The sequence below is a fragment of the Mesoplodon bidens genome (assembly GCF_964165515.1).
Source record: "Mesoplodon bidens genome assembly, chromosome: 4".
Classification (NCBI taxonomy): Eukaryota; Metazoa; Chordata; class Mammalia; order Artiodactyla; family Ziphiidae; genus Mesoplodon; species Mesoplodon bidens.
Genome location: NC_138160.1, coordinates 29,417,405 through 29,431,251, shown reverse-complemented (window position 1 = coordinate 29,431,251; position 13,847 = coordinate 29,417,405). Strand labels below are relative to the sequence as shown.

The 13,847-nt window shown below is 46.9% G+C and overlaps 1 protein-coding gene across 9 annotated transcripts in view; it reads right to left on the bottom strand.

Annotated features, from left to right (window-relative positions):
* The window catches only part of RAI14 (retinoic acid induced 14), a 149,776-nt gene that overhangs the window by 46,512 nt on the left and 89,417 nt on the right, over positions 1 to 13,847 (bottom strand). For 8 of the 9 annotated variants that reach the window (XM_081231020.1, XM_081231017.1, XM_081231022.1 and 5 more), the window contains exon 3: positions 6,184 to 6,314. In XM_081231020.1, coding sequence (XP_081087146.1) covers positions 6,184 to 6,314 — 131 coding nt within the window. Of the gene's footprint in view, positions 1 to 6,183; positions 6,315 to 13,847 lie in introns of those variants that run through there. The other variant, XM_081231025.1, reaches the window with a different exon arrangement.

Here is a 13,847-nt window from a genome sequence, read left to right as displayed (position 1 = left end):
AGGCAGGGAGCATTCCTTCGCTACTCCTGTGCCTCACCACCTCTTCCCACCTTGAACCCCTTACAAGTTAGAATTTTATGATTCAGCACTTAATTATTCCCCAGTACATCTATTGGTCTTGTCTTCTCGGCCAGATGCTATGCATCTTGTAGGCAAGGACCATATTTTCTCCTTCTTTTGTACGTGCTTACGAAAGAGTTTGGAGCATTTTAGACAACAGAGTTTGGAACATTTTAGTACCTCCCAACTAGAAGCAAACATCTGGGCACATTTGCAAGACAGGAACAGACGTTATGTCGCCTTCGAAAATCTACTTGACCAAAAGCAGAGCAGATATGCTATATAGAAATTACAGCGTTCAGTTCATCCCCCTGCCAAACACGAACAAGATTTATACAAGACACAGGGTGGTTTTGCCTGGAAGGTCATTTTGCTGGGAAGGAGGCTGCAATGACATAAAATATACAGCAGTTTTAGGTAAATGAATTTGGCAGCTAGTGGGAAGAACTGGAGGAAGGTGACCAGGTGGTGTGACTTGATTTCCAAGACTGAACTGAGAAAACCCTGTATCCATCCCTATTCTGAGAAAACAGGAAGAGTCAAAAGTACAACAAGCCACCCACCAGAGAAGCCCCTTCTTGTCCTGACTTGCAGAATTCAAGGACGACCTCCCCTATTTTACATGTAAGTTCCACAGAGTCATCTAAAAATACTAGCACAAGTTCTTGTTTTCAAAGCCAAAAAGATCAGGTTTCTGAAACACGGGCTATGGATACAGACAACATACACATATATATATTTATCTCTATACACACATGGCTGGGTGGTATTTCTTCAAATACTACAGTCCCAGCAGTGATTTTATTTAGTCTGGTTGTTCCTAAAACAAACACACATAACTTTAATGAAATGCACATCCAAATGTAGGGGAAACCATCTTGAAACAATTAGACTGCTCTATGGTGAGAGGTTTTAGGGCAATGGCATCCTCCCGCTTCCTCACCTCCACCGCGGAAAGAGAACGGAGGGGTCGCAGGAAGCCAAGCCTGACTCCACAAACACAGCCTGCAGCCGTGGCTCTCTGCCCTGCTCTAGTTTGTTCTCTTCTGACCCCAGACACCACCTTGCTTTCACTCTTCGCAAAGTGAATTCCAGTCATTCAACTGCTTTCCCTTTTTTTTTTTTTTAACCCCTCTTTGATCAGTTTTATAGGGAGAAAATTTTCAGACAAGGTTTCTTATCTCTCCCTAAAGGAAATAATTCCAGCAAGAACTGAAAAGTCTGAAGAATTACCAAACCACCCCTCTGGTTATTGACCTCGGGTTATGGAGGCTTCTGGAGAATGTCTGCCGAGATGGCTGCCTCATTCTTGGGACTTTCTGGGTCGTCTGGTTCTCTAGGTAGTGAAGGCTGAGTATTTCTCTACTGAAAGTTCACTGGAAGCTGGGAGAGGCAAGCGTCAAGTTGTGACATTCACCAGGATAGCTTTTTGCCTCTGGAACCCCCAAGTTAACTCACCCCTAACAACTTTACCCGTGAAACAGTACCAGCAGAAGGAGGGTGTTTTCTCCATTAGAACCACGCTGAAAAGTTCACATCCACAAACACCAGCCAAATGCCTCTTCTATGCCTGCAACAGTGGGAGAGACCAACACAGACGCTAAAATCATTCGATCCCTGTCCTCAGGGAGCTTCTGTGTTGTAAGGAAGCGGTCCCCAACCTTTTTGGCAGCAGGGACCGGTCTCATGGAAGCCAATTTTTCCACGGGACAGGGTGTGGGGATGGTCAGGTGGTAACGCGAGCGACAGGCAGCGGCAGATGAAGCTTCGCCGGCTGGCCCGCCGCTCACCTCCTGCCGTGCGGCCGGTTCCCGCCAGGCCCACGGAGCGCTACTGGTCCTCGGCCCGGGGGTCCTCGGTTGGGGACCCCTGTTGTAAGGGATTCAAGTCGTTCAGAAAACACAGATCTTATTTAAGCTGTAGAGACTTTTCTATTGTTGTAACAACATCAAGTTCTAAGGCAAGATTCTAGTATTTCAAAGAGAAGAAGAATCCAAAAAAAAAAAAAAAAGGACTGAGAATATCAGGGAGGAAGGCATTCTGGACCAGAGAACCTGGGACAAACACCTGGATGGTCTTATAGGAGGGGAGGGCAGGGAGCAGACAGCGTCACCTCCAGCAGAAGAAATGTGTGAGAAAACAGTTAGCTAAGTAAGGGCAGGGCCACTGGGAGGCCCTTGAAAGCCAAAATCAGGACTCTAGGCTGTTAGGCAATAGGAAAACATGGTGCATCACTGAGCAAGATGACAAAACGGGTTATCACAAAAGCTAGCTAGAAAATAGGCCTCCAAATTAATTCTGATATGGAGGTGTATATAAATCAAAGGGTAAACCCTAATGAGCAGGCAGAGAATGAGGCCAAGTCCTGCCAAGGACCTAACTTTAGGTGTGTGATTTAGTCTTACCCTTCGGAGACAAATGCAATACCTTCCATACACGTCCACCGACGAATGCTGGCCCTGCGAGCTCCGCAGGGCTGGTGACGCCAAGACCTCTGGCAGGAGGGACACACTGCATCGGCCCGCCGTGAATTTAGAACTGCTCCTAGGAGGTTCCCAGTTCACCTGCTACCAAACCAAATGCCCGTGGGAAAGAACAGGAGCAAGAACTGCAAAGTCTCCACAGCTTGAGGGAGACACATGTACACTCGGGCAGGAATGCACAGATTGGACTAACCCAAATCCAGAAGTGCAGACTTCCAAGGTGAGAAGGACTGAAGCCAAGGGAACAACACTGCTTGGGGCTCACAACAGAACGCTTGGCTGTGCATAATGACGAGGTACAAAAGGGACAGGAGAGATGGTTTCCAACACCGCAGCACACCCCTCCTTCTCAGTACTAGGGCCATTAGATGTGAATGAAAATATGAAGCCAGATAGATTTAATTCCATGGTGCCTTTGAAAATTAAATTCTCATAGTTATCAGTTAGTAGCTTTAATCGTCAAAAGGAATAGCCCAAGTAGAAAAGTTAAATGTTAGCAGATGATGACTTATGGAAAATCTTGCAAAAAAAATTAATTACCTCCTCTCTTCCTTTTCCATAGAGTTCCTCTAGTTTTCTACCTAAGTGTCACTGAAGGGAAAGACGGTGGCTTGTAAGTGCAAAGGTAGAGATGTTAGAACTGGTTCTAGGGTTAATTCAGGGAGAGATGTATCATGTGGGCCTTAGCTTTATCATCTTCCAAATGGAGATGGTGATTTTTTGTAACTGCTGTGTGCATTTCTACAGTTGAAAAAAATAGAATAAACTACTGATTCATGCTACAATAAGGATGAAACTTGAAAACATTACGCTAAGTGAAAGAAGCCAGAGACAAAGGGCCCCATATGTATAGTATGATTCCGTTTATGTGAAATATCCAGAATAGGCAAGTTCATAAAGACAGAAAGCGGATTAGTGGTTGCCAGGGAGAGCGGGAGGGGAAGTTGAGGACTGTCACTGTTTAATGGGTATGGGTTTCCTTCTGGGGTGATGAAAAATTTCTGGAACTAGATGATGATGGTTGTACAACATTATGAAGGTACTTAATGTCCCTGAACTGTATACTTTAAAATGGTTAAAATGGTAAATTTTATGATGTGTATATTTTACAATTAAAAAAGAGAGAGAATAGAAAATAACTGTCTGGCCATCTATCCTATACATAATAAATGTCTTATTAACAAAAGACACAAATGGATCAAGGTGATCACAATTGTGGCGAAACTACTAATCTAAATTTTTTATCTTCTTTTAGTGAGTACTGTCTTGGACAAAACTACCATGAACAGTTCCCTCCCCTTTCTCTCAGATGGCTACAAAGTTCATCTTATGCAGACACCGGCAGAGCCAGACTGGGAGGAGGGCAGGAGCCAGGGAAGCTGTAGAGAGGTACAAAGGGTAACGGGAAAGCACTATGCCTACAGCCAAAAGCCTCAGGACAGGCTTAGGAGTGTGGCCTCTGCCACTGTAGCTCAGAGAGCACGGACTCCAAATGTAGCATCACAGGAAAAGGTTAACTGACTCATCCAACAAATATTTATTGACTATCTACTACAAACCGAGCCGCTGGCTAGATGATATAATTATAGCAGTGAACTACAAGGTCACAGTCCCTTCTAGCAAGGAAATTACAACCTAGAGTGCAAGAGAGATAAGAACTAAAAGTTACATAAGGCCGAGGAGGCAACTGATGCAACAAAATATTAGCCAACACCCAAAGCCCACCTACTACTGGGCATCCTAACGAGTCAGAGCTCACGGGGATATGGCCCTGTCCCCACACCTGAGACAGGCCAAGGAGGAAGTCAAACTGAGGCTGTGAGGTGGAGCTCAACCTGGGGTGACGGGCATGGAGGACAAGCCCAGCTCCTAGAGGACCAGACTCCGACCTGCGTGAGAACGCATCCCTCTTCTCTTTGTGTACCAGCTAGCCTGCTCTCTACACAAAGCTCAGCCCCTTAAGCTCTCTTGAGGCTCCCAAAACAACAGGGTTGGTGTCTACACTATGGGATCCACTGGGTGCTGGGAAGAGGATTAACTGGCGAAGTATGCTAAAATGTGACAATTTTCTCCTGACAATTTGCCAGTCATGCCTGATACTTATCCTTCAATCTAGAGTCAATCTAGTTTAGTTTCCAGACAATGGTTCTCTCTGGTTGAACCTACATGGGATACATTAGAAAATATTGATTCCTGGGCCTCTCCCTAGACCAAATGACTCAGAACATCTGGAGTGGGCATGGCATCAACATGTTTTAAAAGCACCCCAGGAGAGTCTAATGCAGGAGCTGCCAGGATTGAGAACCACTCATCTAGGCCAAGAAAGGAAGGGAGCTGGCTTTATCAAGTGTCTACTGTGGGCTGGGCACTGTGCAGCTCTTTACATATGGTGTCCATGGCTGTAGGTGCCCCTTCCTCAACGTCTTGGAAGTGTTCTGGGCACGAGCATTATGGCCCCTAGGAGAGGCACTCAACCTTGGGAGGGACAGGAGATCAGGAATAGACACCCCAGTTTCCTTACCCCTCGGGTGGGATAACTCTGAGGCACACTTTAAGCCTGGGGTAAGCAAACTAGTTAATATGTCAGGCTTTGTGGGCCATACAGTCCTTGTCTTACCACTCAAATCTGCCTTTGTGGTGCAGAAGCAGCCCCGGACAATGCTGAATGAATGGGTGTGGCTGCATTCTAATAAAACTTGATTTACAAAGACAGTGGGCCACACCCTGCTCTAAATCTAAACAGATTCCCAGAGGTCCTTAGTGGGAATGAGTCTCAGCTGCCCAGAGCAGTATCGTGTCAATAACATGCTATAGAGGCTTCATTCCCTTACCGTGCACTTCCTGGGATCACGGGCTATAAAAACTACTTACAGTCAAATCCTCACCTCACAGCCTGCTTCTGGGGGCACCCAACCAAAGTCAGTATCTTGTTTTATTCTTATAACTGCCCTAGCGGTTAATCCTACAGTCATCTCCACTGTACAATGAAGAAATTGAAACTCAAGGACTACACAACTCCTAAGTGATAAGAGTCCAGATTAGAAGTCTAAAGATCTCTCTACAGTACGACCAGAGTAAGGATGGATACAAACAAACAAACAAACAAGCAAACACACATACACACACACACACACAAATACTTAAATATATAGTTTTAATTTGGTGGACAAAAGTACCACATATGGCGAATCATAAAGCAAAATTCATACAAAATTACAGATCTATGTGAAGGAAGGGGTTTTATAAGAAATAATACTATAAATAATAAGATTTAAGGGTTGTGAAAAAATTGCTTTCTCTTTTACGCTGTTTCTAATCTGGGGCAGAACTCTTTTCCCACCTATCAGTTAACTGGCAGCAAGCCTGGTGCTATGTCTTCTCTGGCAAAATCTCCGGTCATACCTGGGAGCAAATGTAGCCATTCAAGGTAAAGCCCAAATATGTAATTTGGAGCTTGAAGAGAAAGGAACTGGATTAAAATAGCCTCTTATACATTTTAACATGCGGGGTGCGCTAGGGGCAGTAATTTCACGAAGTCCCCATAGATGCACCGGCAAAGTTCCCGCAGGGAGCCCGGGAATTGCAGGGAGCAGGTTGAGAACCCAGAGGCGGCTGTCAGAAGCCAATCTCTTTAGCTTACGCGGTCTTGCCCTCGCTGTCATGTTTGGTGGCGCTGGCCCCTTTCTTGCCCAGCAGCGAGGCCACCTTCTCTGCGTCTCCATTCTCCACGGCCTGCAGCAGCCGGTCATCATTCTTGTTCCACTCGTTGGTCTGTGGAGCAAAAGAGAGACGCAGACCCAGTGAGCAATAGCGGCCACGGCCATGCAGCCGGCGGGACCTTGGTCCTCCCCACGCCCCAAGCCTCCCATCGCTCAAATCAGAACCTGCCCCCAAATGCACGACTTTAAAAATACCTTTCCCTTCACCATGGAGACACCCAAAAAGACCGGTTTCCCAAAAGAAAACATCCACAATTCGATGAAAGAGCGGCCAGTCACCAAACTCTGAAAGAAAAGCCACTTCTTTCAACTGAAATGGGGAAGATGAAGCAACTTAAAAAGACCAAGAGGCCAGTTTACACATTAGCTTATTTCCAGCTAAACTTGACAGCGGGCGCCGCAGAACACTGACCTTGGACCTGGTCAGCAGCTCACTGGGCTCCTGATTTTACAGGACCAACCGGCCACCAGCCCAAGGTTACCTGAGGATTTACACATGCGATCCTCCCTCTGCTTTTGTTGTTGCTCCTTCTGGTCTGTTTACTGGACTTGGAATTTTTGAGTTGTTGGCTGATTTTAAGTAGTTGTCTAGGCCTCCGACTCAACAGAGTATCACCAGAAACAAAACTTCCTCCTGAGCAAGCTATTACACATCAAAAAGCTCTGAGCAAAGTGTCCGCCACCATGGACCCTCAGCCCCAAGAGAATAATTCTGCAAACCACAGTAACAGTAAAGCTTTCAGCTGCACAAAAACTAGTTTCTACTCTTGGAAGGGAAAGAAGATAATATAAGGGCAAAAAGAGCCTTGAGTACTAAGAATTGTCCACCATGAAAAGGCAGCAGTGAGCCACTGAAGATTTCAGAGCAGAGGAGAGAATACATTCGGTGATGGAAGAAGAGTCAATGGGAGGTATGTGAAGCATGGGGGGGTTCATCGACGGGGAGGAGATCCTGGGACACATCAAAGCCCCTGGGAAACTTTGCAGGCCCAGCCTGCCCTCCAGACACATCCCCACCCCAGCCCTTGCTAAGCCTTACTTTCTGGCCTCTCCAGCTGTGGACACCACCACCCTGAAAGAGAATCTTCTTCCCTCCCCAACGCTTTCTGTAGACAGGTCTCTAGGGCTGGCTGCTTCCCTGTGACCCCGAAAAATAAGAATCTCCAAGTAATTCATATTAAAGCCTTTGCCACGGACCACTTCCAGGAAGACGCAAGGAGACTCTGGAGATTTAAAAGCTAACAAGAGGGACTCTTTTAAAGGACCACAGTCTTCCATGGGCCACAAGTGTGTTCACATCTCTCTGTACGCATGGAACTGGGAAACCCAACAGGACTGTGCCCTCTCATAGAGCAAGGGTGAGGCCACCAGATGTCCCCAGCACCCCTCCAACCCTAGCCTAGAGGCAGGGCTTTAGAGAAAGTCACAGGCTGTGGAGGTGTACAACAGGTATAACCCAGGGTTCAAGTCAGGAATTTGCTTCTCTGAGAGCCTCAGGGCGGGGTGTCTTCCATTTCTCAGGACTCCCTCCTTCCCGCATGAAGGAGGAAGTCCTCCTTCTACTTGCCATCACTGAGTGCAAGCACACAGCAAGCATGAGGTAGGTTTGAATGAAAATCACAAGTCTGTCCTCTAGGCTACGTGAAGTCCAGAACTCTAGATGGACACTTACATGCTATCGATCTTAAGTCACCTGGAAAAAAACGTCTCTGCCTCAGTTTCCCAAAGCTTTGAACTGGATGACCACTGTGATTCCTCTAAATGTTAAAAGGTTTCATCTGGGGCTCCCCTGATGACGCAGTGGTTGAGAGTCCGCCTGCGGATGCAGGGGACACGGGTTCGTGCCCCGGTCCGGGATGATCCCACATGCCGCGGAGCGGCTGGGCCCGTGAGCCTGCGCATCCAGAGCCTGTGCTCCGCAACGGGAGAGGCCACAGCAGTGAGAGGCCCGTGTACCACAAAAAAAAAAAAAAAAAAAGTTTAATCTATAAAATGCCCCACACCAAACAGTGCTAGGAATTATTCTAGAACAGTACTGTCTGTGATAATGGAAATGTTCTATATCTGCACTGTCCAAAACTGTAGCCACTCGGCCAGTGATTCTCAACCGGGGGTGACTTTGCCCCTCAAGGGACATTTAGCAATCTCAACAGACAGTTTTGACTGTCATGACTAGAGAATGCTCCTGGCATCCAGTAGGTAGAGCCTGAGGTGCTGCTAAACACCCTACAATGCATGGGATGGCTCCCTCCCCCACAACCAAGAATTATCTGGCCCCAAACGCCAGTCTCGAATTAGCCACATGTGGCTACTGAGCACTGGAAATGCGGCCAATGCGACTGAGGAACTGAATTTTTAATTTTAATTTTAATTTTAAACTTCAAGTGCCAGTAGCTAGGGGCTATCATATAGAACAGCACAGCTTCACATGAAGGCTCTCTAAATATTGTTTAACAAAGAAAGAATGTGTCTGGGCCAAATCATCCCCAATTCTCCTACAACCATCAATTTACTCACAAAGAAGACATTAGGTTTTCTCTTCCATTACAAATCAGGCTTCCTATTGAAGGAGAACGAAGGGAACAAACATACCGCCCAAGGCACAAGCATTTGTTTGTGGAACAGCAAGCTTTACTTAACAATGAAATGTAGCAAACACCAAGAAACGGATCAGCTTATTTCCCCCCACTGCATTTTACTAGCCACAAACAAAACAAAAGAAGTTTACTGAAGCACATTTCGGACCAGTTATCCCTACCTACATTATCTCAAACGCTGCATTATTATTAGTGTTGTCTTTTAAAATCCTTCCCTAATTTAAACTGACCAAATTAAAACTGGATTAGGCAGATCAAAAGGATATTCAATCTCAGAGGACGTGATTGAAAGAACCTAAGCCAAGAAAGGCCACATGAAAGGATTTTCCTTCTCAGTGCCCCTAAGGCACTCAACTCTTGGGCAGACAAACATCTGATTGCAGGGGCTCCCTAAAATTAGTTACACGTGGATCTGTACCGGACACAAGTTCGTGTGCCCAACGCACAGTGAGGCCAAACAAACCAAAATGTCGGGAGTTTGGAGCAGAGAAAGGTTTACTGCAGGGCCATGCAAGGAGAAAGGGTGGCTCGTGCCCCCCAAAACCCTGGACGCCCTGAAGGGTTTCAGCAAAGCATTTTTAAAGTCCAGGGGCGTCCCAGGGTATGTGATCAGCTCGGGCACAATTCTCTGATTGGATGATGGGCGGCTTAGGCGCCAGAAGGTCTGGGGGCTATGTGCTCAAGATCATCCAGTAGATCTTCCATTGGGTGGTGGTTTCTTAGCACCTGAAAAGCCCAGGCAATGTGTAGGAGATACCATTATCTGAGTACTTCAGAGAGGAGCTACAGCAGAGGATACGGGAGAGGGGTCTGTTGCGGGAAGGGCCCAGGGTCCCGCTCAGTTACAAAGGTGCCAGTGCCGGGAGGGTGGTTTTGCAGGACAGGGCACGGAAGCCTTGGGCTCCCACACGCATGCGCACACACCCCCCATACCTTGCCCTATGCATTTCTTCCGTTTGGCTGCTCCTGAATGGTATCCTTTATAAACTGATAATAGTAAGGGAAGTGCCCTCCTGAGTTCTGTGAGCCATTCAAGCAAATCATCAAACCTGAGGAGGGCGGGGCTCCCCCCGGTGGTGCAACGGCTAAGACTCCGCGCTCCCAATGCAGGGGCCCCAGGTTCGATCCCTGGTCCGGGAACTAGATCCCACATGCCGCAACGAAGAGTCTGCATGCCTCAACTAAGGAGCCAGCGAGCCTGCCTGCCTGCCACAACTAAGACCAGGTGCAACGAAATGAATTAATTAAATAAATATTTTAAACAAACAAACAAAAACCTGAGGAGGGGGGTTGTGGGCCCCTTGGACTTTATAGCTGGCCAGTGAGAAGCATGGTTGGCCCAGGACCTGAAACTGGCATCTGAAGTGGGAGCACTCTTGTGGGACTGAGACCTTAACCTGTGGGGTCAGATGCTAACTCCAGGGCGTTAGGGTCAGAACTGAACTGCATCGCTGGACCCCCACTTTGTCAGGGAAGTTGAAGAGCTGGGTGTTGGTATGATGGAACCCTCCACCCCCGACTGCATCCGGGGCTGTAAGCAGACAGGTTAGGGGGTCCCCGGAGACAGAGAACCAGGAATGGCTTTCCTGACATATGAGAAGCCATTCTGGCCTAAGCCATTTTGTGATCTAAGCCTGGCCATAATGCTTGCCCTTGAACAGGTCTCAGTAATCAATGATCCCAAGGGAACAAAGGAATTCGGAAACAGAGAAAAGGCAGTCAAACAACAGTGCAGTGATAAAGCAGAGTCCTAGCTCCTCCTCAAGGGATAGACATCATAACATAGCTTTGAGTTCTGCAGGAACTAAGGCCCCTACCCAGGAGGAGGATGGAATGATGATGTTGACCCTCCGGACTTCAATCAACTAAAGCTTGGACTAGTTGACCTGTGCCCCAGTTCTATGCTGAATTCTCCTCTGCTCAAGCAAGCCCCCTCATGAATATGCATGTGTCCTGAGCATGAAACTTCCCCCACTTTGCTGTTCGGGGGAGATGCTGCTTTGGGAGAGATCCCCGGGGTTCTCCTTACTGGCTGCAAGTAATGAATCCTTGCTTTTCCTGATCTTCAGCTTGGCTGTGTCTACTGGCTCGACATTCCACCAAGAGGTGGATCCGGTTTTCCGGTAACAGTGTCAGAAATAGATCACAGGATAGATGAGGTGTGAAATTTTGCCATAACATTCCAAAGTAATTCACTCACACTCCGGAATCAAGGAAGGCTTCCGGAGATCCCCATCACATCAACAAGCCCCCTCCCTCTCCTGGCGCTCCCTCCACAGGCAGGCTCACCTCTGCCTCCACACTGGGCTCCTGGTCCCCTTAGAGCAGTGTTGTTAACCTCTTAGTGGATTAAACCAACATTAAAAAAAATAATAAAGTAGAAAAAAAAATTTAAACATCAGATGCATAAACATTCTATGAAACTTCTAAGTGTGTAGCGGGTGGTGATATCAAATACATTTCTTACTGGGGAATCACAATAAAAAACGATGGATGCCACTGCTTCAGAATGCAGTCATCCCATCCGCCTCTGGAAAGGCTGCCTTCTAAAGCCCAGTGGACCCTGCAGGCTCTTTAAGCCTTTCCAGGGGACCTCTCTGGGCTTCTCGCCGCTGTCAGTCCCCGAGGGCCCACCCACTCACCTCCACTGAAGCCCACAGTCTAGACTTGATGAAATATCGCGTCCCGGCTTTTGCGCGCCAGCTCAGCGGGTGCTAGTTTTGTCTCCTGGTCTCCAGCTCCCTCAAGGCACTGACAACAGCCTTTATTTCTTAGCCCCGTGGGGCCTACTAAATGCTCTGTGTCTGATTTTAGTAGGAGTTTCTTCCTCTTGATCAGCTTCAACCTCTGACTTGGCAAATATTTCTTTCTTCATTTCTGAAACTCTTTCATCCTTTTGCAAACAACTATTTAATCGTTTCAGATTTTATTTTTAAACAAGCTAAACAAATCCAGCTCCCTCAACTTTTGTACCCCATTAACTCTTCGAAGGCCACTTTTCCGAGATTTTAACCACAGGTACACTTTCTCCAAATCTCTTCCCAACCACGGATCCACGCCTCATCAATCCATCAGGGTGAACCCAGTGTCCCCCAGTCAGGGGAACCGCATGTGAACTGGTTAAATACACAGACTCCCAGGTCCCATCCTGGAGAGATTCTGGTCCCAGCGATCTGGGATGTAGGGTGGGCCGAGGGCCCTGGACTGACCCAGGTTCAACGACTGCTCTGATTTGGATTGCAGGTTTGGGGACAATGGGAACCCATGCTAAGGCTAAGCAGAGAATTTACTTGAAAGAATTTTCTTCCTCCACAAGGCGTTATTAAGGACAGGGCTGGGAGAAGAGAATTCTTCTTCACTTTTTCCTTACGGAACTAGGTATTTTGTTTCCTATAAAAGCTGAATAAATATTAGGCTTTCTCTAGGAGTTGCATGTGCAACCTATGTATAAGACATGTATGAAATGTCAATGAAAGCATTGTTCATAATAGGCAAAAATGACAAATAATCACACATCCAATAACAGAACATGGATAAATAAATTACAGTATAATCAAACAATGGAATATCACACAGCAGTGAAAATGAACACACCACAACTGCATGCAAGAACACGGATGAATATTTAAAACAATATTGGTGAAAGTAGCAAGACACAAAAGAACACAACAGTACGACTGCACGTATATAAAGATGAAAATGGAGAAAATGGATCCATATTGTTTAGGGATGCATATACAGATGATAAAACCATAAAGAAAAGAACAAGGTTACCATAAAAGTCAGGATATTGGCTGGGGTGGGTGTGCGTGGCATCTGATCAGGAAGGGACACCTGGGCGCATTCTAGAGTCCAGCTCAATTTCCTGGCCTGGTTGGTGCCTCTACAGATGTTCACTTGTTAAAGTCTACGTTCTTGTTTTGTGCACTCTTCTCTATACGTGATTATATTTCACACACACACACACACACACACACTCTCTCTCACACACACGCCCAGAATTTAGAAAGAAATCTCGTGGTTCATTTTCTGGTCAAATCATCACCAGACGAAGTGCCTTTGGACAGTCTGCATTCTCACTTGCTGTCTCCTCATCTCTAAAATAAAGGCCGCCTGCTGCCAGAATGTGGCTCTTAGGAGGCCTCACAAATCCCCTGGAGAATCTGATTAATGTATGGACTTTTCTCAGAATAATGCAAACACACAAACGTTTGCATACAAAAGAGGGTTCTCCGGGGAATTCCCTGGTGGTCCAGTGGTCAGAACTGGGTGTTTCTACTGTAGGGGGCCCGGGTTCGATCCCTGGTCGGGTAACCACGATCCCGCAAGCCTCGCACCTCGGCCAAAAAAAAGATTAAAAAAAAAAGATTATTCAAAGAGGGTTCTCCAGCGTAAACCCCTACCCCTAGGCCCATCTGTAAGCCTAAATTAAGAACTCCTGGGGCTTCCCTGGTGGCGCAGTGGTTGAGAGTCTGCCTGCCGATGCAGGGGACACGGGTTCGTGCCCCAGTCCGGGAAGATCCCACATGCCACGGAGTGGCTGGGTCCGTGAGCCATTGCCTCTGAGCCTGCGCGTCCGGAGCCTGTGCTCCGCAGTGGGAGAGGCCACAACAGCGAGAGGCCCGCGTACCGCAAAAAAAAAAAAAAAAAAAAAGAATTCCTGGCGTAGAGAAAGAAAGAGTCTTCAGATTTTAAGTGCTTCTGAGTTGAAATTCCAGCACCACCACCTCGCATTTAGGTGGTCTAGAGTAGGTCATCCACATTTAAGTCTCTATTTCCTTATCTGTAAAATGGGAGAAATCCTACCTACTTGCACATTAGCCTGGGAATTAAATGCAATGTACATAAAGGGCCTGCCACATATTAGGCACCAAAAAAATGGTGATTATGATTAGGCTTGAATTAGATGATCTGCACGGTTCCCTTTTTGGTTTATGCTCTGAGTCTTCCAAAATGTACAAGTTAGGACGGATGGTCCACTACCCCTT